Genomic DNA, 25500 nt, shown 5'->3' with positions numbered 1-25500 from the left:
TGCAACATTTCGGTCGGCGTAGTTTTCGACCATCGTCAGGCATGTTGGTTTTTATCCTGGAAAAGAAAGGAAAAAAAAATTTACTGGCTCCATAGATGGTTATGTATTCTTGGAGTTCAGAACTGTAATATTCAAAAGAAGCTAAAATTTGAGGAATATTTATGAATTGATGTCTAATAATACAAAATCAGAGATATCTCAAAATTAAAAGGTTGCCAGACCCTTCTTCCTCCCCTTTTGTATAAAACTAGATTAAAGTAAATATTGCCCACATTAATCACGTTGGCATCTAGCAGCTGTTATTAGTTAATTAGTTTCAGAATTTTCCTTCACAAAAGTCTAAATCATTTAGGCATACTTAACTTTTCTATATGTAGAGATTCATAAAATAAACTTTTTGTGACTTAATTGTTTTTTAAGCGATCCCTCTTGGATTACAAATGTTATTAAAGAATTTCCAAGCAAGTTTTTTCCATACCAAGCAATGGGTATGACCATAAAAGACATTCATTGATGAAGTCCCATTTAAGGGTCTGCGAGGAATGTAGAGTTGCCCCTTCATTATCATTACTCCCAGGTTCACTTTGACCTGGAGTGATAATACTTGTTAAGGCATCCGTTGCTAACAGATCAGGCTGTCTGAAAATATTAGCCTCATGAATAGAAATGAACCAAACATTCATGTTATTGTTTTTTTTTGTTTTTTTTTTTATTCTATTTCCCTTTTGCAAAGCTTAATCTTGTTCTGCAAAATCTAAAACGAAAACAATTTTTTCTACAAAACAATCTAACCAAATACCATGGATAAATATTTGAAGATATAAACAGCTTGAAGACCTTTTCCAAAATTATTGGATTCATCATTAAATAACCATAAAAGGGTCAATGTACCACCAAACAAAAATTTTCTCTTCTCTGAACCCTCTGTCCCACAGAAGAGACGTTGCAAGCCTGTCTTTGTTTTATCGTTATTTCCATGGCAAGTGCTCGTTTGAGCTCCAATCTCTAGCACACCCCCCCCCCCGTGCCAATTTTTCACGAAAAACACCTGTCTAGCTGAAACCACTGTCAATGATTTTCCCCACTCTTTATCTGTGCCTAAATCAAGTCATAGATTCCATGAACAAAGCTTCTTTCTTAGAACTGCACGCCTGTGGAACTCTCTTCTGTTTGCCTGCTTCCCAGCTGACTACAACTTAGTTGTCTCCAACATAAACAAATTCTTGATGAACCGCCCCCTTAAGTAATCCAATTTACCCAGCTTCCATTACACACAATTACTACAGTATTATTCCATTGACTACTGTACACTCTATAACCCTTATCCTCGAGTGGCCTTTGGGCCTCGATAAGTGGTGACTCCTATTAAAATAAAAATTAAGCCACCAGCAAATGAAAAGACTTGTGTATCCTCTCCAACAATACCATTCCTTTCATCAAGGATCATGAATTGATTATTAATAGGTAGCTGATTTATTTACATTTGAAGATGGCCATCTTAGATTACATCAATTTTAGTTATCCCTAAAACGTGTAACTGATCAATTTTGATATTGAATGTGCTGAGTAATAGTGTCCGCACTTTTATAATAATTGTGGCACAATCTTATTGATTTTTTTTTTTTTTCCATTGCAGTTAGATATTTTGAAACCTAAAATACCTGAGGATATCTATAAGACAAGCCTGGAACCAAATAGTGAGTATTAGTTTCTTTGTGCTTGACTCTCCACAAAGCCCACGAGGGCAGAGTTAAACAAAAAGCTGGTTTTTAATACAGATGAGGAATAAGTTATATATAATTTGATTATATAATCAGAACAATGGGGAAAAGTTAAGGGGAAAATTAAGAAAAAAAAAAAAAAACTTCTTTAGGCCATGGCATTTCAAAGCTAAATGCTTTTTATCAGAAGAGAAGGACCAGAATTATACGAAATGCAAATTTCCTTTGTTGTACCTACTTTAATTGTTTACCATATCCTATTCCTTCGTTTTATATCTAAATGTCATTAAGCCGGGTTTTTCTATATTTGCATTTTGTATAAAGCCATGGCCTAAAGAGATTTTTTTCTTAATTTTCCCCTTAACTTTTCCTTATTGTTCTGATGATATAATGAAGTTATAACTTTTATTCCTCATTTTTGATTTTAATATTATATATTAGTGTTGGGACAATTAATCAGTATCAGACCTTTTTATAGAATCGAAAAAAATTGCCTATTTTCCAATGCCAAAAACACTTCTTTTAATTAGCTTTCTTTTTATTTGATTTCGTTTCAAACAAAATCTTCCCTTTCTGGTAGTAATAATAGAATAATAAACATTTATTCATTTTAAACTATCAGTAAAAAAACTAAACTCTACCACCCCACACAAGTATGTTTTTATGTTTTGAGAAAATATGTGCACATCCGTTTTATAGTTATATTTAGAGATTTATAAAGAATCAGGACCAGAATTTGTAATTGTATCTGAATTGGGAACAATATTTAAATTGTTGCATCGCTGTGCTTCTTAACATATATAAAAAAAAGTCTATATAGCCCTAGATGCAGAGAAATGGATGAAAGTATTCAAAATTGACAGTTCTGCAAAACTATGTATGCATTTATGTTAGGGTTCGAATCTGATTTTATAGAAGTTTTCATATGATCTTCTTAATATTTTAATATTTGTAGTTGGCTTTGTGAAACATTTTTCTGTTGTAACTGTACTCAGTCTTTAACGAGTTGAGTGTTATCTATTTCACTGAAATAGATTGAAATATTAATTTCCTGTTGTCACAAATGCATTTTTTGTTTACCAAATTAAAAAAGATGTAAAAATTGAAATATACTCAATTGCTTTATATTAAGAATGTTTTTTTTTGTTTTTTTTTGTTTTGTTTTTAATTTAGAAAAAAAAAAATGAAGAAAGGGTTTTTTACTGTAAAATATTTATTTGTAATTTTTTCCAGGAACTACAATTGGATCTGGTAATGTTGATTCTGCAAGACAAAATTTAGCTGCTTCATTTGTGAATGGATTTGTCAACGCAGCCTTTGGTAAAGATAAACTAATTATGGACAGTAAAGATTGGCTTCACAAGAATAAAGATCATGGTAATCTCTTTTTCTATTACTGCATCAACTGTAAATTTTTAGGTTCATGGTGTAATAACATTATTTAGAAATCCATTCTTAACATGGGTGGGGTGGGGATTGTTAACTATTTTGTATTTTCTCCTAACAATTTAAGAAACAAAAGATGCTGTAAAAATTAAACTTAACTTGAAAATCCAATTTTAAAAAATAGCACAGTTTGTAAACTGTAGAAGTACCTTTTGGGATTTATCTCAGCAGCAACATCTAATCTATGGGAAGAGATGATAAAATCTGCAAAGGCAAGCTCGGAGGAATTTCACACCATTGGGAACTTTTCCCTTTCTGACAATCTCAAGAAATTTTTTAGAGTCATGATAGAATTTATCTTGTTTATATGGCTTGAGAGCAAGAAAATTCACTGGATTGATTATACACAAGGATATTATGTTTCTAAATTTATTGAAATGAGGATTGATAATTTGTATTATTTTGGATTCTAAACTTGAGAATATGTAATATGTAGTAAAAATGTACATTTAAAAACGAGAATAGGTTTAAAGCTCCCAAAATTCATACAAGCATGCATGGCGTAACAGAGGTAAAATTCAGTTAATTTCTGGAGGTTGACGGTTCAGTCCTCAGTGCAGGCAATACGAAGACTACAATTATGAATTACATAAGACTTCTACCCGGTCATGGCTGACAGAATGAGAGCATACTACCCACCGTCAATTAAATAAATGGTTCCATTTAAAATTCTATGCAGATTTCGATAAGATATACTTAAAGAGAATAACACTCAAGATGAGAACGGTATTCCGAATAATCCAAATGATATGTACACAACAAGGATGTTACAAGTTACATTAGACGTAAGCTGTAGAAAACATTCAATCAAGAAACACTTGTATGGACATCTTCCTTTTTCGTTTTGCTGGTCAGTTCTGGAGAAATAAGTTGTGGCTCGTGATTGATGTCTCTTTTTGTAATCCGTTATTTGGCAGACAATCAACCAACTTGTAGAAGAATCTGAATGGACCTGTTGATGGAGATTGTTGGGAAGGGGGAGAGTGACAAGTCTGAAGAATGCAAGAATTCTCAGCTTAAATTATTTGGAATTTAATTTTTATTTTTTATTTAATCTTTTATGAAAAGAAATTTTCATTTTACTTCATCTTCCGACTCATTACTACAATTTTCATCATTTTGTACCTTGCCACGTATTCCTTGTATCTGGTATAGCAATTACTCATCCGAAAATAAGCAAAGATGACTTTTTTTTTTTGACAAAAAAAAAAAAGGGCAAGTCTGACACAAGGCCATTCAAAATATTTACACATGCGTTCTTTTTCATCTCAGTTGTCAGTTTCTCAGGTTTTGTTTTAATTGCATTTTTTTTTCCAGGGATGTTAAGTGCAACAGCCTCTCTTGGTTTGATCCTTCTTTGGGATCTTGATGGTGGTCTTAGCCAAATTGATAAATATCTCTATTCGCATGAAGACAATATTAAGGTAATTCATTTTTCTGCTAATCAATTTTTCTTTTTTAAAAATATAAAATATAAAACTTTTTTTCTGCAATTTTGCATAAAAAAAATACATTCTTAGTAATAAATGTTTTCCATTTCTAATGATCCATTTTTGTTTTCCCAGGCTGGAGCTCTTCTAGCTTGCGGTATTGTGAATTCTGGAGTGCGCAATGAATGTGATCCGGCTAAGGCTTTATTAGCTGATTATGTGAGGGACCAAAAACCAATCATGCGTATTGGTTCAATTGTTGGGTAAAAATATTTTCTTTACATTAACATTCTTAATCAAACTCTTGAGTTTGTTTTGTGTTAACATGACAGGATTTTCTTTCTTTAATGTTAACATCATATCCAATAATTTTGTTTGTTTTTTAAATAAATATAGTTTTTGTTATGTAAAATGTAAATCAATTTTATTCATTATTTTCTTTTTTTTTTTTTTTTTTTTTTTTTTTTTGCTAAAAAAGTTCCAATTTAAGATTAATTCAAATACAAAGTGGTTGAAAGTAAAAATTGTAACATTTTATTCATCCAACAATTTATTTTAAATCTTTTTCCATGAATCTTGTATTTGGAGTTTATAGATTAGAAATTGAATTTTCTTTCATCAAAAAAATTTTTTTTAAATATTCTTTGATAAACAAAAAAATTCTTATAAAAGAATGAATTTCGATTATTCAAACTATTTTCATCTTGTTTATTTCTAATATTTTGAATGAGTTACAATCAGTTTTCTTCAGGTGATTTTTGTTTTCGAACTTGGAAACCTAGTTAAACTTGGAAATTTTTTTTTACTTAGAAAAGATGCATGTGAATAAAGTCTGAGAGATAATAATACAAATTATCAATCCTCATCTCAAAATATTCAGAAACATTCCAAAGTAATTACCATCGTTTCTATTTGATTTGTTTATTTACAGATTAGGTCTAGCTTATGCTGGTTCAAATAGGGAAGATGTGATTAATCTTCTTCTTCCTGTTCTTGGAGACACCAAAACCACCAACGAAGTAAGTTTTCAATTTCATCACAAATTGCATCTCTATTTTTATTAATCCTCAGTTGCTAAGCAACCATATGGAACAGGCATGTTGTGAGTCGGAGGAGTCAGTGTGAGCCGCACACTTACTGTTATGATTAAAATATTTTGCAATAATTTTTATTAAACTATTTTCTTTTAATTTAGAGACATCGAATTTTTTGGTCTTATTCAAGAATGCACGTACAAACGTACACATAGTTAAACAACAAAAATATAATGAAAGAAACTAGCACGAGATATAAGTCTGTTTTTTATTTCATGATAACTGTTGTGGTGGCACCCACTCATTTACATATGTGGATAATATTACACATAAATAGCAAGACTCGGTTAGTCTGAGTGTGTGTTAACCAGAAGCCACCGAAGGCCGAGCCGAGAGCAGATATGTTCTCCAGCCAAGACTCTCTTACTTGACAACGATTATGTAAATATACTGTAAAGACACTTTTCCTAATACACTTCTTATTGATCTACCTTTGTTGAGTCTTCATTTGTATTGCCTTATTTATGTTATTTGGTTCAACCTGCAAACATAACAGTTGGCGACGAAGATGAACGTCAAACATAACAATGACAAAACGTATAGGCAACATACATGGTTCACTTGTATTTGAATGCAACAACAACAAATACACAGAAGTGTAGCAAAGCACATCTAGTATATAACCAATAACATGCTACAACAATAACTGTAAATCTGTTAATCAAAATCAAATTTTGATATGTCAGCTTTAATACTATTTACGTTCAACTTTTAACGTTTTACAAGATTATTTTGTTAGATTGTCTTACAATCATTCAATTCTTTTCTATTATATTAAAAAAAAATTTTTTTTTTGCTTGTAATAAACTAAATAAACGTCCTTTTTTTTTTTTTTCCCCCTTTTTCTTTTTAGGTGATTGGTATGGCTGCTTTGTCATGTGGTTTGATTGCAGTTGGAAGTTGCAATGCAGACGTTTCCTCCACAATTATTCAGAAAATGATGGAATGGCCAACAAGCGAACTCAAAGATACTTACACCAGATATTTGTCTTTAGGTCTTGCACTTACTTACTTAGGTAAATGATTTTCTTAAATGTTTATCATTCCGTTCATGTAAATCATTGGATAGCTGAGTATGAAATTATTGATGAATAAGTGTTGGCGTATATAAATTGACTTTTCTAATGAACAATGTTTTGATTGAGCTGGACTGAAACGATGACGTGGACATAATGACATGTAACACCATTGGAACAAAAAATGTTCTGCTGGATTGCCAACCTTATTGAAATTAGAAAAGGTAAAATATAATTTTGCATTCTTCGGAATGACTAGAAGATTGGGGTTTATCTACACGGCTATTAAACCAAAAAATGACAAAAACAACAGCAGTTATGAGAAAATATATATATATTTTTTTTTAATTATCTAAAATAAAACCCACTTTGAGAATACTAGATCCTGTAAGCAAACATTTCACGCAGATTTATAAATGGATACTAGTCCTGCTTGGAATTATAAGCGAGACAAGACTAGCATCCTGTCACAAGGAAGGTTTGGATCATCTGTTCCGGTTCACGTTATAAAGACTGAGAATAAGAAATTGATTTAAGAGCCTCTATCAAGCTGATAAATAGGCTTTACTTGTCTTTAAATTATCCAATATAAAATAATTTCTGGCATTTATTAAAGTTTAAAACCAAATATTCATTTGTGCTGCTCACAAATTGTAAAATTTTCATCTGAATTTTTTGCTTATTTAACCGTTTCTTATGCAACCCTTAAAAGCATAAATCTTTGCGTAGAACATTAACACTGTTTTAAATAAAAGTTCTGTCAAATACTTAATTCAATAGTTGCAAAAATTGCTGTTGTAGTTGATCCCTTTTATTTTACATTATTTCAGAATTCATCAAACCCCATGTTAACATGTCTGCTATTGCTCTTCTATATCTCTACAAAGTCATCATTTATCCATACATGGAGTATTGTTGCTACATCCAGGCTGGTGCATCAACCGCTCTCTCTTTTTTTTATAGGAGTCTCCAATCTAATAGGTCCCACATTGTCTATCAAGCTCCAACCCCTGTCCCATCACTGCAGTGTTGCATCCCAGTGCTTGTTTTACAAGTACTTCAACAAAAAATGTCCATATTTAGAAATGTCATGAATTTGAAAGTTTCAATTAAATTACTTCTCTAGTAAAGTAGTTAATGTAATGTAATTTTGTTTTTTATCACTAGTTTTAGTTCCATATCCTTTTTTTGTTTCTTTTTATTTTTTTTTGTTCAATTTTTGTTCATATTTTTTTCCACGTCTTTTATTTCTATAGGTAAACAAGAAGCTGTTGAAGCTACTCTTGCGGCTTTGGAAGCAGTTGTTGAACCTTTAAAATCAATGACTCAGATGTTAGTCGACATTTGTGCTTATGCTGGTAGGTTGTTTTATCCATTGCGTTTGATATTTTTTTTATACAAATGAAAAGAATTTATTTTTAATAAGATGATCACAAACGGTTATTTATATGAAAATGTATTCTTCAATACTTTGAAATCTTTTGTTATAAAGAAGTAATTCTTTGATGTTGAAGTGAATTTAAAAAACTAAAATGTTTCCACTGTGTAAATATTGATATCTATAGGTATTTATGAAGGCTGATAGCAATGCAGACGAAAAATAGGAATGTTGAAAGAATTTGGATTAGGAATATATATAAAAAATCTGTTTTTCAAATCAGTAAATATGGGAACTACAGCTAAAAAAAAAAATATGTCTCATGTAATATCTTTAATTTCGGGAATAATAGCCCTATTACTACTTGAGTAAAATCATTATCAACTGATACCCCCTATTTAGGATCATGGATTCTCGTAGACACAAAGATTAGGAAGTCGATTTTTCACATTCTCTCGATTACGACTGGGTTCAAGTGCTCAATTTTTAATGTATTTTTTAGCTATTATTGCCTGTAGTAAAGATTAAATCTTCAATCTTGGAACTGATTGTCAACTATATGGACTTGACACAACACCTAACATCATTGGTTAAAAATCAGTTCTAAGTGATAGGAAGATTAAGGTTCAATCCTTACTGCCAGTGGCAATAACCAAGACATTTAAATTTAAAAAAAACAAAAAACTTCTCGTCATACTACCAAAAAAAAATCAAGAAATCCCTTTCCCTTGAGACAGAATTTAAGATGCTTATTTTTGCCAATTTAAAACAAAGATAGGGATGGACAATTAAAGTGAAAAATAATTGTTTTTGTTTTTTAACCAAAAAAATGTATTTTATCACGGATTGGAAAAATCTATCAAAAATCAAAGGATTATCTAAAGTTAGCGAAATTTTCAGTATTTATTAATTAATAAATGAATGTTAATATAAAATATATAATTAACTAAAAAAAAAAAAACTTGTTTTTTTTTTTTTTTTTTTTTTTTTTAGCTTACTTCAATCACTTTATCCTCACCTCTTTATTTCAAACACAAAATATGCCTTCTATCCGTGGTCGCTTTTACAAAACTGTAATGCTCTGAAGGTGTGAAAGAAAAAATATTTTCTGGTTCTTCATTGTAATAGCAGAATTCAAAAACCGAAATATTTTAATTTCAAGAAAAACCAATCGTATCTACTTAACTGTCATGCCGCAGTAATGAACATATCCAAAAATTATGAGAGACGATTAGGTAGAAAATGAATTATTAATGGAAACAGTTTCTGAAGACAATTAACGAAGATTAAGTTTTACTAAATTGGCCTAAGATTTGATAAGTGGTGACTCCCAAGTAAAAAAAGAAAAAAAACAAACATTTTTAACAAAAGCGAGGTAAATATTTTCTGAAAATCTTTTTTTTTTTTTTTTTTTTTTTTTTTTTCAGTTTTCAGAAAATATTTACCCCTCTTTCGTTAAAATTCGAACCCTTGGGTTTTTTTTTTTTTTGGGCAAAACTCAATTTTCGCTAATTGTTTTAAAAAATTTTCATTAATAATTAATTTTCTATTTTTTGCAATTTTTGGATATGTTCATTACTGTGATATGAGAATTAAGTAGATACAATTGTTTTTTAATTGAAATTTAATGTTTCAATATTCAAATTTTGCTATTATAATGAAAAACCAAATTTCTTTTATAAAACAGTATTTAAATCTCTGAAGGCATTTTAAAAAAATTTTTTTTTTTTTCTTTTACATTTAAATTTGTTTTTTTAAATAATTTTCTACCGATCCACTGCCTGTTATAAAAAAATTTTTTTTTTTTTTTTTTTTTTTTTTCCTTTTTTCCATTCACACCTTCAAATTGATCACTGTGTTTCAACAATAAGTAAAAACTTCCTTTTTTTTTTTTTTTTTTTTTTTTTTTTATACATCCATTTATAAATTTAATGTTGAAAAGTTTATGAAGAGCAGATAAATCTGATTTGGATCTGATTTTTTTTTTTTTTTCATCAATAAAAGAAATGCAATAAGCAAAAATTCACTTTTACTGCTTATAAAGATGCTTTAATCTGCATTTTATTTATTTGTTTTCGTAGGCACTGGAAATGTACTCAAGATCCAACAGTTATTGCATTTATGTTCAGAGCATGATGATACAAAAGATAATGTGAGTTCATGTTTTTTGGTGCTTGTTCAGAATTTGGTGCTTGTTCAGAATTTCCTCGATATTAAAAACAAATCTATTATATACGTGTGATGAAAAGAAAATGTTGTATTAAAAAATTTACATAAATTAATCAAGTAGCTTTATTTTTAATGGGAATTTGTAGGCATTACAAGAAAAATCTTGCCAACTTGCATTGTTGATTTTAGATTTTTAAAAATGGTGTTGCAATATTTGATTTTATTTAAAAATAAAACTATTGGATCAATTTTCATGATTTTTGGAATACAATATTTTCTTGCTGTCAATGATACGTGCATCGTAGATTTTTCTAATTTTTGTTTTTTAATATTGGGGAAGTTTAGACAAGCACTTAAGTTTTACTTTTTAAAAAAAAAATTTTTTATTAGGCCATTTAACTTGCTTTCATGGTTTTTATCACAACTGGTATTGTTGGTTTTAACTATATACAAAGTTGTATATTAAATATTTGTTAGGCTATACACATAAGGTGTGAAGCATTTGTCGACTTGCAAAGATAACATCTTATCAAAACTTATTAGTTTCACTTATAAATAAATTTTGTATTTTTCTCTTTCAGGAAAGTAATGACAAGAAAGATGATAAAAACAAAAAGAAAGAAGACAAAAAAGAAGAAAAGAAAGAGAAAGATGAAAAGAATGAAGCAACTGCTGCCAAACCAGATCTCTCCATCCAACAAGGTCAGCATCAGCATCATCATACCATTACTAATGTTTGGGAACAGTGATGTTCCCACTCTCACTGTAAAATATCCTTCTAAAAACAATGTTTTCTAAGAATTTTAAATAACTAGCAGGCTGCCCGACGTTGCCTAGTTATATGATACTCTTAAATATGATATTTTAATTTATGCAGATTTTCTATTTATTATAAAACCATTTCTCTACTGATTATTATATTGTACATAATAGTAGTGATTTTAAAAGTTTTTCTTTTTTTTTAAATGACTTGGGTACCATCAGCTTGAATTGAAACCAAAACATTTAGCTCTCTAGCAGCATTTACTACTGTCAGACCTAAAGACATGGATATCAAAACTTAAATGTATAAATATATATTTGTGAATGAATGAAGGATACAAATAATGTCTACTTAGGCTTGGTTTTAACTATGCCAACTTTCAATTTTTCAATTGTGACCTCTTAGCAGTTATTTTTTCTGGTTAAAAACCAAATTGAATTTGTTCCACTGGTCGAAATACCTCCTATATCAAGTTTAATGTAGACCAAGCATTGACAGTAGTTTGGTAGACAATTTCACACACAGACAAGGTCACACACGCACACATACATTTCCATACCTATAGAATCCAATTTGACGACTTTATTTGGCATTAAATAATAGATGTTTAACATGGTGTAAATCAAATGAAAAGTATGCTTTATATGTCTTAGTCCTTTCCATGACATGTGACCAATTTCCTCCAGTCATATCAAAATACCAGCTTCAGCTTTTCGTCTAATTTGTCACTTTGAAGCATTCTCTCCAGTATTTATATTTGTCATACATAATTCTGTTTACATTAATTTTTTTTTTTTTTAGGTATTGCTGTCATAGGGATTGCTCTTATTTCAATGGGAGAAGACATTGGAGCAGAAATGTCTTTCAGAACTTTTGGACATTTGGTAAGTGAACTTGAAAAAAAATAAGCATTGTGTTACTTCAAATTTATGTAAATGTTTTCAAAATTTATTTCATTTGTTGATTTTAAAAAATAATAATCGGATATCAAAGTTAATTCTTTCAATTTTTATTTTTCTGTCCTAAATTTTTACCAAATGACTATAAAGTTAAAATATTTATGTAAAAATGGTCAATTTGTTTTAACATTCAAGAATATATCTTAAAATATTTCATTTTATATGAATACTTATTTACATTTGTCAGCTTTTCCTTTTTTGGTGGTTATTATTATGGTTATGACAAGAGAATATTCTTTTTATTATTTTGACTCTCGAGTATATATCGGTTAATATCTTATGTTTTTAGATAGTGATATGATTTTCGATTGATTAACTGTGTCAGATATATACTTGAGAGTTAAAACAATGATAGAACATTCTCTTGTCATAGCCATAGTTATTGCTCTGGCAAAAACTGATGAAAACTAGATTGATATTACTTACATTTAAAAAAAAAATGCATATTCAATTCTATACGGCTAAATTAGAGATTCTTTCAACCTGTCTTTTCGTAATTGTTCGCTTTTTCTGTAATTTTATATTTTTCTAGTCATTTAGCTTAAGGTTAATTTATAATATTTCGTTGACACTAAACATGTAATCATGTCGATCGGTTTTAATCTTTATGCCTTTTTGTTTTCAGTTGCGCTATGGAGAACCAGTAATTCGAAGGGCAGTACCTTTGGCGTTAGCGCTTGTGTCTGCTTCCAACCCTAAACTGCAAATTCTCGATACACTTAGTAAATTTTCACATGACAGTGATTCTGAAGTGAGCTACAATGCTATTTTGTCCATGGGAATTGTTGGCGCTGGTAAGTTTTCACTGTGGAATTATTTTCTTTTACTTTTATAAATACTTTGGATGTAATACAACCTCCATTTTTCTTGAACTAAAAACCAGGAATAAATTCCATTCTTGTATATAATATGGTTTTTATATATTGATACTAGTAGGACAACCCAATGTTGCCCAGGACAAAAGTGTAATATATTTCTATTAAAATTTCTATCTCTTTTTTGTTTTTCTTTCTTAGTTTTCCCTCTCACCACACTTTTTTCTATACAGCTCATTCATTTCTGGACATACACAATTAAAGCCCTTTCTTTCATATTTCATATATAAGAATGAGGGACCAGCTCCCAATTGTCCAGATTGAATAACAATTGTCTGATGTACAACATTGATCAAAGCTGATTGCTTCTGGACATTTCCCGGGCACAATGCCGAGAACGTTGTTCGTTGTTAACTTTGAATTAGTTTCGCTTTTTATACGAAAAAGCCTCATCAACATGCGAGAAGCCAAAATCGCAATAATTTTGTAAAAGTCGACGTAAATAAATCTAGATGGGACGCACTTTCCCAAATCGTACATATTATTATTTAGGACCCATATAAACAGTTGTAAGCGATCGTAAAACCCCCGGAACCGTATGCGAGAAAAGCCTTTTGAAGACATACACGAAATGGTCACACACATTTTGCCTTTTATATATATAGATACTAGCTAGGGGTACCCTGCATTGGCCAGGTGTTTGGAGGTGTACAAGAAAAAAAAAAGTTTTGGTAGGAAGCTAGGATTGAACCCCAAAGCCTTGACGTGAAAGTGGGGAAAAATAGGCAAGCACCTAACCATCTCGGCCACGAGGGGAGAGGAATTGATAAGCGTGTTAAGGTTTATAAAGTGAAATATACAGGTGTGAAGAATTTAAGTGGTATGATGTTTGACCTAGTTTTGCGCTGCAAGCCAGTTACTGTTTCCCCCGCCCCATCATTCGCTTTTCGAAGACGCTGCGATTGAAAATAGCTGGTAAAAGTCAGGCAAATTAAAGATAGCTACGACCCCAGTTCTTAAGTCGTAGTTATTATGATTTAGACGTGATATAAAAAGTTTTAAGAAAGATTGAGCCAAGCGAGAAGGCCGACGAAAAAAGGCTTTTGCGGACATACAGAAAAAGTGCACACACACATACATACATACACACACACACATTTTCGCTTTTATGTCTATAGAAGATGCCAGTGACCACTTACCTACACATCACTCTTTAACTGTTTGTTAGCTTAGGTTCTTTCTTTCTCTTCAACTCTGTGTTTCTCTCCATCAACGATGTCAGCTTATAGAGAGGGGAAAGAAAAGAAAGCTACTTGCTATATCACATTTTAGTACTCTCCATATTCCACTGATACAGAAATAACTTCATAGTTCATGAGTTGAAGAAGAGAATAAAAAAGATGAAAAAATGCTAAAAAAAAACCTAAGCTCATAGTATTAATAATAAAAAAAATATGTATATATTTCTCTTTGAAATATTAAAAACTGTAATGTTATCTCATCAATAAAATCCTATATAATTTGTATAACTACAGTTATTAATTTTTAAACATTTTTTTGCAGACATGTAATCTATATATATATCCATTAAAATCTTGATGTTTTACATTGTATTAAAAAATGTAAGTTTTTCACAATATTAAAAGAAATAGTACTATTGCATTTTTCTAAAAACCTGATGTTATATTAAAAACCGTTGTTGCACAATTATTTTCTTTCAGTTTTCTTCAAGCTTTGCACATCCATCATTTCTACAAGCCTGTAAAGATGACGGTGTTGAGAGGAAATTTGAACAATTGAAGGTTTATTCTGACCGGCTTTTTTGGAAATGAGATTTTTTTTTTCAATATACTTTATAAAATTTTTATAAAATTTGTAAATTTCTTTAACCAAACATAATCTATAAATATAGTTATGAAAGTTTCATTTACATTCCTCATGTATTTTATTTTTAATTCAAACATCATAAAAAAAAAATGTATCCAATACATGATGTTCCCAAAATAATTGTCTTTGATTCTCTGCTGCCAGAGGAATTCTTGTATTGACTATTAAAGTTTGCATCACTAGTCCCCCTCATGGACCTGAATTTAACTTTACAAAGACTCCAGTTTCCTTCCACACGTTTTCGGTAAATAGTAGGATCATCTGGATCAATAAAGTTATATCTGTGGTTTACCACAGCAGGGTTCGGTACTGCATTATAGGCATGCCAAACATCTGTCCTAATCCGTGTGCCTGATTGAACGAATTTTCAAAAACTCTTAAAGTGAGAAATGGAGGAAAAAATACTTTATTTAAAATTAAAACATTGATTCGGAATCTCGTTAAATCTCATTCCAGATAAAAAAAGCCAGTCAGTATTTTATAAAATTTATTTTTTATGTATGTAATAGTTTTTTAAAAAGTTCAAATATTATAACAAATTTTTGGTTTGTATGCCTAATAAAAAGTTCAAATATTTTAACATTTTTTGTTTGTATGCCTAATAAAGTCTAATGTAAATGAAAAAAAAAACTTGTTTTTTTATTAAAAATAAAATTAACATTGATGTTTGACTTAAAACATTAAAAAAAAAATCTAATTTCCAAAAAAAAACGATCGGAATAAACCTTCAGTTGGACTAATTTCCCCTCAACACAGTCATCCTTACAGGTTCGCAGAAATGATGGAAGTTTGAAGAAAACCTTTTTTATGCAGTTTTTTTTTTTTTTGTTTCCCATTTGACATCCATCTTAATTACTTCTGTTTACTGAGTATTTTAAAAATTATTTTACAAATTTAAATTACGATCTCTAGTGAGCACTATTTATATAGCTATATAATTATTTACATATCTGTTTTATTTGTCTTAAATTTTAAAGTTTTTCAAACAAGAAATATCAAAGAACTTTACAACATGTAAATTATCATCTCCTTATTAAAATGGGAGGCACCTTTTGTGATTATTTTTGCTGAACTATCTTTGATAAAAGTTGATTCCCAAGTAATAAATATTACGAACCTACCAAATACTTTTTCGTAAGAAACTATTAACAACTACTTTGTCTTATGTCTGTAAAGTCTGGACAAATAGATGAGAATACAATTTTTTCTTTTTTTTTTTTTTTTTTTTTTTTTATTCAAATGACATTTTTAATATGATTATCCTGAGTGTAGACTTTATGGGCACTGTGATACCATGACTTAGTAAATGGATTTTTTTAAGTGGGTACTTATACAGTATGTGGCACAAGTGGAAATCGCAATTCTAAATAAACTAACAGGAAAAAAAAGTGTGGGGGGGGGGTATCTACACAAAAAATAGTAAAACTTATCGAGTAAAATTTGAATTAAAAATAAAAGAAATTTTATTGTATTTTGACGATCCACCGTTAGTAAGAACATAAATCTAATAAAGCAAAGGGAAATAAGTCTGTCTGACATTTAACTAAGTAATGATGAATGTTGGATTGGCAAAATATAAAACCAATTTTTATCTTTTAATGTAACGTCTACTTGATAATTTTAATGTAACGTCTACTTGATAATTTTAATGTAACGTCTACTTGATAATTTTAATGTAACGTCTACTTGATAATTTTAATGTAACGTCTACTTGATAATTTTAATGTAACGTCTACTTGATAATTTTAATGTAACGTCTACTTGATAATTTTAATGTAACGTCTACTTGATAATTTTAATGTAACGTCTACTTGATAATTTTAATGTAACGTCTACTTGATAATTTTAATGTAACGTCTACTTGATAATTTTAATGTAACGTCTACTTGATAATTTTAATGTAACGTCTACTTGATAATTTTAATGTAACGTCTACTTGATAATTTTAATGTAACGTCTACTTGATAATTTTAATGTAACGTCTACTTGATAATTTTAATGTAACGTCTACTTGATAATTTTAATGTAACGTCTACTTGATAATTTTAATGTAACGTCTACTTGATAATTTTAATGTAACGTCTACTTGATAATTTTAATGTAACGTCTACTTGATAATTTTAATGTAACGTCTACTTGATAATTTTAATGTAACGTCTACTTGATAATTTTAATGTAACGTCTACTTGATAATTTTAATGTAACGTCTACTTGATAATTTTAATGTAACGTCTACTTGATAATTTTAATGTAACGTCTACTTGATAATTTTAATGTAACGTCTACTTGATAATTTTAATGTAACGTCTACTTGATAATTTTAATGTAACGTCTACTTGATAATTTTAATGTAACGTCTACTTGATAATTTTAATGTAACGTCTACTTGATAATTTTAATGTAACGTCTACTTGATAATTTTAATGTAACGTCTACTTGATAATTTTAATGTAACGTCTACTTGATAATTTTAATGTAACGTCTACTTGATAATTTTAATGTAACGTCTACTTGATAATTTTAATGTAACGTCTACTTGATAATTTTAATGTAACGTCTACTTGATAATTTTAATGTAACGTCTACTTGATAATTTTAATGTAACGTCTACTTGATAATTTTAATGTAACGTCTACTTGATAATTTTAATGTAACGTCTACTTGATAATTTTAATGTAACGTCTACTTGATAATTTTAATGTAACGTCTACTTGATAATTTTAATGTAACGTCTACTTGATAATTTTAATGTAACGTCTACTTGATAATTTTAATGTAACGTCTACTTGATAATTTTAATGTAACGTCTACTTGATAATTTTAATGTAACGTCTATTTGATAATTTTTAGTGAGGATATTTTTTGCATGATAAATAAGTATATCAAAGATGTATTTTTTTTCTTAAAATTTTCACCTATGTCCTATACTGTATCTTTAAATGCAATAAAGATTTTTTTAAACTTGTCATTCATTTTTAAATTTAGTTTAGAATATTCTCATTTTATATTTCAATTCTTACAATAATGTATGAAATTTTTTTTTTTTTTTTAGTTGTTATCCAATAAAAACTGTCAATTTTCTTCCCAAAACCCATTTGATCTAACTGTTTATAACACTTCGGAATGTTAAAAATTTCCCTAACTTTCCTCTTTGATTTCAGGTACCTTGAATGCTCGCTTAGCTGCCATGTTACGCCAATTAGCTGTTTACCATGCAAAAGACCCCAGCAATTTATTTATGGTTCGTCTTGCCCAGGGCCTGACCCATTTAGGCAAAGGGACCCTTACTCTCTGCCCTTATCACAGTGACAGATCCCTTATGAGCCCTGTTGCTGTGGCTGGATTACTCTCTGTTCTTATTTCTTGCCTTGATGTCAAAAACAGTAAGTAGAAGCAATTATTTATCTGTTTTTGTTCGTGTTTTTAATTGATTTTGGCTTACTAATATTTGTACTTAATGGATGCCATTGTGGGCACTGTAATTAGTTATAATTTGAATGATTAAAAATAAGACATTAGAATGCCATACATACTGAGTTTTAATCATTTCTTTTTTCTTTTTTTTTTTTTTTTTTTTCAAATATATACTTCCTCATTAGAAAGATACAATAAAATACCTTTTTATTTATTTATTTTTTTGTTTTTAATTCATTTGGTGTTGAAATGAATACTGGATAAATAATTCAATAGTCAAGGGCGTAATATGACTATGTTAAGTGAATAAAAAAAGTGTCCTTGTCTTAGAAAGCATTGTTTATATTTTAATTATTAAAAATAACCTGAATGAATGCTATACAACGCATTTTTTTTAAAATTCAATTTTCGAAGATATACTTCGTCAGAATTTGAAGTAAATATCTGTTCTTCAGATGCTGCACTTCCATTTCCTGTTCTCTTTCGGTGAAGGAGCAGTCCTTCATGACTGAGACAATTTTTTATTTTTGTACCTTTTCTCCATGTTAAAAAATGACCCTGATGTCCCATGGGGAGGCATTGTAAATAGGTACAAATAAATACTTTTTTCCTTTTTCATATTTTTTGGCATTTTCAATTTGTCTGGTGTTGAATCAAATACTGAATGAAAGATTCAATAGCCAAGAACGTTGCAGTCTTAAATTAATAAGAATTAATTAGTTATGCCAGATTCAAATTCAAGCATCTTTATCATCATTTACACAATAATAGTCTTAATAAATATATGAACTTGCTCTCTGTGCCTAAAATCTAGCAACTTTTGTTTAATTAGTTGTAAGCCAACCTCTTGACTCGAAAGCCACTGATTCATTGAACGAAATGAGCCACCATGGTGCACACCTTTTTATGCTAGAATGTGTTGATTTCATCCTTGTGCGACAAAGATACTAAAATGTTGGCACCATGGAAGAGTTGTTTGATAACATCAGGATGGAACTTAGTTGGGTTTTTTTTTGTTTTTTTAGTCAGCAGGCTTATAACCAACAATCTAATATCTAAATTAAATCTATTTTATAGATTGATGACTATTTACAACATATGTGCAAGTAATTTACTGTATAAATTATTTATATGCAAATAATAATCTATTAAATAATAGAAAATATTTACAACTTTAAATATAAAAAGCTTTTACTAAATAAATGGAATTTGGATTAAATAACTGAAAAGAGTTGATATGCCACAAAACAAATTGTTTGATAGGTATACAGTAATAAAAAAATGAACAGTAATAAAAAAAAAATGAACCCCTTAAAATGTCAAAAAAGAACATTAATGACAGAGATACATTAATTTGGTTTTGTATTTAATAGCAAAACAAACCTTTTCGGTTTATTTTATGTCAAAACTTAGTTTTCGGTTTATTTTATGTCAAAACTTAGTTTTGACATAAAATAAACCGAAAAGGTTTGTTTTGCTATTAAATACAAAACCAAATTAATGTATCTCTGTCATTAATGTTCTTTTTTGACATTTTAAGGGGTTCATTTTTTTTATTACTGTTGCTACAAAGCCCATGCTAATTAAAAGGATTTAAAAACTTGAACGTTATTAGTTTACTTTGTTGTATTTTTTAATTGTTATGACTGCTAGTAATTTTTGATTAGTTGTTAATATGCAAGCCAGCATTAACAATGAACATTTACAAATAATGTCTACACAATTTACAATATCTTATATGAAGATGCTAAACTTTATTTGCAATTGTTTTTGTTTTTTAATTTTTTTATTTCTTTTGAGGGGTAGGGTGTGATAGTCACTCTACCAAACAGCTGAAATATTAACCATCATTATTTTCTATTTTCAGTTATCCTAGGTAAATCTCATTATGTATTGTACCATATAGTATCAGCTCTGCAACCCAGAATGCTCGTCACATTTGATGAAAAACTACAGAATATAAATGCATCAGTCAGAGTTGGACAGGTAAGAATTTGTGCATTTTTTTTTTATGAATTGATTTCCATTTAGTGAAAGTCAAATAAAAATTTTCTCTGCAAAATTGAAGATTATAGATCGTGCAAAACCTTACATTAATTATCCTGAAGATTATTGATATTCATAAAAGGACTATTAGATGCTTTATTGCATCGTAGCTGTAAAAAAAAAAAAAAAATGGATCAATATTTTTGTCTTAAATAAAAATATTGTTTTGCAGATTGTATAGTATTCACGATATCATATACATAAGCGAGTAGTCTCAGCAATTACGAGTGCAGGTTTTGCCACACGGAAGTAGAGAGTGTAAGCCACCTGACATCCAACTGTAAGGTTCTGCTGGGGAATGTCTACCATATTATGTGACACAATGGAGTGTGTAAATATTTCTAGTGGACCCTATGTAAAAAGTTGAATATCAAATGTAGCAGCTAGGAACATGTTTACCAGAAAGAACAGTTGGAAATAAGTCATTCACCATCATGCAATTTCTACAACTAGATACCTAGAAAACAGCTATTAAAAACCTGATAGTCATATGGGACAAGGAGAAATAAGCCACCTTAGTAGAAATTAGTGTTCCGAATGATGCTTGGTTAAACGAAGCTGAGAGGGAAAAGTTTACGAATCCCAAGGTTTTTATGTGCGACATTAAAAGAATGCGGAATAGAAAGATCTCCATCATTCCAATAATTATAGCAACAATGAAGTTCCTGAAAAAGAATTTAAAAAAACAAAAAACCTAATAAATATACTCCGTAAATCAAGTGCAAGAGAGATGCAAACAATTGCATTTAAAGAGATGGTTAGAATCTTAAAATCATCTCTGGGTTGGAGTCTCTAAATAATGGGTTAATATCTAGCATCTTGTAGGATGGCTCCTTCCCAGGAAAAACGAAATAAGAAAATTGAAAAAAAGAGAAAAGACCAGAGCAATATACCGGCTGTTGATGACTCGGCTAACTTTTGAAGCAAAACAAAATGTCATCTCAGAAACTTAGTAATCCCATGTTGCTGACCTAAAACAACCTTCATTTTACTAACACCATTTTTTTTTTTTTTTTTTTCATGTTTATCTTGTAAATAAAATTTCTATTTCCCTAACGGGTCCCATTGCATATTTTAACAAAATATGGGTTTTAAGTAGTTTACGATTTCTTATGGTGATTGAAGAAGAATATATCTCATGAAAATTTATATAATTATAAAACTCAGATCAGCTTGCTTATGTGTTTAAATTGTCCATCTGGTTTGAAATATTCTGCGCATGCGTATTACATGAAAACAAAGCCATGAAAGTTTTTTTTTAATCAAAAATATTTTGCGTTAAAAATAGGCAAATAAAAACAAAACTAAATCCCTTTTGCATTTTTTCAATAGCATTTTACGAATTTTATATTTTTCATTGCAAGTTGGAATCATTATCGAACGGTTAAAAGAAAAAATACTTTTTTTTTTTTTAACAATTTTTAAATTCATTTTTTTATGCTACAATTTGAGACGCTAAAACAAACACAAAACATTTAACATTACAAAAACAAAGCCGTTGACTTGTAATAAGATCTTTATTTTTAAGAGTGACACTTGCTTGTTTGAAAAGCCATTTGGCAAAAGTGAAGGCAGACAAATTTTAAGGTTCGGATGACCAACACTGCATATAATGTAACTTTTTTAAGCAAATATAAAAATAGATTTGGTAAATTTTTACTTTGTTTTCCTTTAAAATGATGACTTCTAAAGGATTTTGGTTATGCTGAAAACGACTATCGCATTTAAATTTTCTGCAAATAAATAGTTTCCGGATATTAAGCAATGTATTTCTTTGTTTAAAGTCGTGGCCATCGTTGTACTCGCAAACGTGCATAATTTTTTGTTATATTTAATGTACTCACTATTCCATAGCTAACCTTAACATATACTGACCCAGCAGGTCATCTAGTACCATATAAATATGGTATTTTGGTAAGAGAAGAACGAATGTAGGAACTAGCTGAGTTAGTATAATTAGCATTAGTTCATCATGACCCCTCCTCCTGCCTCGTGTAAACAATTTAAAAAAAAAAAAATTGTTTTTTTTTTTTATTTGATCTTCCGTAGCACTCTACTTCCCATGGGCCATTCAACCTGCATGTTTTAGCAAACTTTGGCACAAGACCAGTTTATAATACAGCAATTTCTCATCAAACACTACATATTTCAACACTAACACTGTGTACAAAATAAACTTTTAACTTGAGCACGATTCTAATTATAAATGAGTTTCTATTTTTCTATATTCTTTTCGTTTTTTTCTAGGCTGTTGATGTTGTTGGTCAAGTAGGTAAACCCAAAACAATAACCAGTTTCCAGACGCACACCACCCCTGTATTGTTGGGATATGGAGAAAGAGCTGAATTAGCAACAGATGAATGTATCCTTCAAATTATAACGAATCTTACCATTTTTTTACAGGGTGAGCACAAACATTGATTTCCAATAGATAAAAAGGATGTGATTTTATTGTAATATTCTTACCCTTGTCAAGGTACACAAACATTTTAATAAAGTTATGTTCTATTTCTGTTGGAAATTGAGGTGTTTTGTGCTAACCCTTTTTATACAATCACATAAACATGGTCCATATAAAAATATAAAGACACCAAGAGAAATAACTCTGTATTATGCCAAATGTGAAGATGAAAAAAAAAATTGTTTATGCAAGTTATGGGTTTTTGTCCAGAATTCCTCCTATATTAAAAAAAAAAAAAAAAATTGTCTGATGGCGAAACAAAATTATCATATTCAAAAAAAATCACAAATTGGTCAAGTAGTTTTATTTTTATAAAAAACGTCATTGTTAATGGGTTTTTATAGGCTTTATACAACATAAATCTTGCAAGTTTGAATTAAGTTATCGCCCTTGTTTTTTTTTGGGGGGGGGGGTTCTTTAAGATTTTTTTTTCAAAATGGTGAGCAAGGCAGTCATTTCTTGGATACTCATAAAATTTGATTTTCTCATTTAAAAAAATAAAACTACTTGATCAATTTACGTGATTTTTTTTTTTTAAATATATTTTTACGTCGTCACGGATGCATAAATCGTCCCGTTTTTTTTCTCTATTTTTATTGTTTAATATTAGAGGAATTCAGCACAAGAGGCAAGTTATGTATACGGGCAAGAAACAAACCTGAACAAAATCTTGTCTGATTGTAAACGTGCTGTGCAGCCTGTTTTGGTGGTGCATTCAAATGACGTTGCAAGTGATGGATGATTGTCTGATGGGAGAAGGAGGGGGAACATTAGACGATGGAAGGGAGGGAACATTGGTTGATAGGAGAGGGAGGTGGGAAAAAATGGAAGGTGGGAGACAAAGAAAATTGAAAATATCTCTGGCTGGAGACTGATCATCCAAGAAATGTTTTCTTTGAAAAGATACATACCTCCTTGAATAGGGAAGTCATACTGAGGCCAACCTTTGTGAGAAAAGCCATGGTCAAAATTATCTGTAGATAAGCCCTCTTGAATGGAGACAATGTGGCTGTTATCTTCAGTAGATATCTTGAGTAGTCAACTTCGAAGTCAAATCGTCCCTTTATATTATGTTTTTATATAAAACATTAGCGTGAGGGCAGGGTATTTCTCTTTTGCATAGTAAAGTTATTTCTCTAATTTGTTTATATTAAAAAGTAACATTTGATTTAACTTGATAAAATTTATTGCTTTATTTTTGTTTTACCAGTAAATATAAGTTTTATGCAATAAGTTGTTTTGAAAGAGTGCTGTACAGAATTTTTAGGGGCTTGTCCCAAATTAAACCCCCCCCCCCCATCCACATGAAAAAAATAAAGAAAAATCTGTATGCTGTACGTAAAAAAAAAAATGTTGATAGAAAAAAAATATCATACACCAAAAATCATCTAAATTAATCAAGTAGTTTTATTTTTAAATGAGAAAATCAAATTATATCGCAACGATCTTACGACACCATTTTGAAAACATTTTGTAGGAACAATAACTTTAAATAATTTCAACTTGAAACATTTTAGAAAGCTATTCTTAACATGGGAGAGGTAAAACTCAAGTTCTCTTAAAATGATTTTCTTTATAAAAATAAAACTATTTGATCAATTTATTATTATTTGATCTCGGTGTACAATATTTTTTTCCATCATGTATACGTATATCATACAGATTTTTTTGTTTTGTTTTTTCGGGGGAGGGAGGGGGACTGGATAAGCGCCAGATTTTGGTATTTCTCGGGAGCTGTGAACTAAAAATCAGCCTCGAATGTGATATTGGACATGTAGACATTGGTTAAGAGATATTCTAAAATGTATTCTATTTTAAGTCTAGTTTTATTTTATTTTTTTATTTTTATTTTGTTTTTTCCTCCGTGTCATGATGTTAAGTGTAATTGTGTAGTTATTTATTGCCGTGTGTTCATTTCTTGTTTTTTTTCCCTTAACTTTAACCTTTCAGATATTCCTCTAACACCTGTTATGGAAGGTGTTGTCATTTTAAGGAAGAACCCTAACTATGAAGCTTAGTCCATTTTTCTTTTCTCTTGTCACTGTTTGACCATCATCTTGCAGACCTCATGGCGTTGATGCTGCTTCCAAAAATGAAACTCAGCTACTACATCCATTTTTTTTTTTTTTTTTTTTTTTTTTTTTTTTTTTTTAAATCAGTGTTTCCCCATTCTGTCAAGAATTGGTCCGCAATTCCAACGCTCATCCATATGACTGCAGTAACACACACACACACACACACGCAGACAAGCACACACACACGTGTACACACAAATAAATACTGTTACTAATTGTTCAAATCAGAAACAAATTAAAAAAAATCTTTTTCATTATCATTTCTTTTTGTCATTCATTTATTTTGGTATAACATTTGTATCAGATGTGTGTTCATATTACTTTAGTAAAAGCGGCCCCCTTTTTTCCCCCCACAAGAAAGGTTGATTTCCACCAATATCACAACTGCTACTTAGCTGAAATCCATTATTTTCTTAAAAACATTGAAAAATCTAAGCTAATGTATTTTTCTTTTTTCGAGTCATACATTGCTAAGATGTTAAACAAATTTCAATGTCTTAAGAAACTAACATAGACAGTTTAGGCGTAAAAGTAGAGGAGGTTAGTTGTTTCATTAAATAAAGTTTACCTTCTCTCTCAAATGCCTTGCTCCTATTCTTTATATTTTTTTTAACATTAATTAAAATATTTATTTATATTGTAATTATCTACAGTTCTTGATCCCCCCCCCTCATTCTCATAAGTCTGGTCGCATTCATCATGACAGAATCAACGCTAACCCAAGTGAAATATAAAATAAGTAGTTTTTTTATTTTATATAAAATAATTTTTTTATTATCTATCACAATTGATTTTTTTTTTTTGTCTTTTAAAAAGTTATACATGA

General features: G+C 29.6%; 1 protein-coding gene across 1 annotated transcript in view; it reads left to right on the top strand.

Moving 5' to 3' along the window:
- Positions 1-24931, top strand: part of LOC145252796 (26S proteasome non-ATPase regulatory subunit 2-like) — a 74697-nt gene extending 49766 nt beyond the window's left edge. The window contains exons 8-22 of the mRNA XM_080112743.1: positions 1637-1697; positions 2955-3098; positions 4485-4591; positions 4733-4860; positions 5529-5616; positions 6545-6707; positions 7964-8065; positions 10167-10237; positions 10836-10956; positions 11819-11901; positions 12602-12770; positions 17840-18061; positions 19960-20078; positions 22386-22500; positions 24550-24931. Coding sequence (XP_079968869.1) covers positions 1637-1697; positions 2955-3098; positions 4485-4591; positions 4733-4860; positions 5529-5616; positions 6545-6707; positions 7964-8065; positions 10167-10237; positions 10836-10956; positions 11819-11901; positions 12602-12770; positions 17840-18061; positions 19960-20078; positions 22386-22500; positions 24550-24617 — 1761 coding nt within the window. The 3' untranslated portion in view covers positions 24618-24931. The remainder of the gene's footprint in view (positions 1-1636; positions 1698-2954; positions 3099-4484; positions 4592-4732; positions 4861-5528; positions 5617-6544; positions 6708-7963; positions 8066-10166; positions 10238-10835; positions 10957-11818; positions 11902-12601; positions 12771-17839; positions 18062-19959; positions 20079-22385; positions 22501-24549) is intronic.
- The last annotated feature ends 569 nt before the right edge of the window (positions 24932-25500 follow it).

Source organism: Euprymna scolopes, chromosome 29, assembly GCF_053919585.1.
Source record: "Euprymna scolopes isolate OS-2025 chromosome 29, ASM5391958v1, whole genome shotgun sequence".
NCBI classification, from domain to species: Eukaryota; Metazoa; Mollusca; class Cephalopoda; order Sepiida; family Sepiolidae; genus Euprymna; species Euprymna scolopes.
The sequence above is the reverse complement of the archived record's forward strand: the minus strand, read 5'-3'. Positions and strand labels throughout refer to the sequence as shown.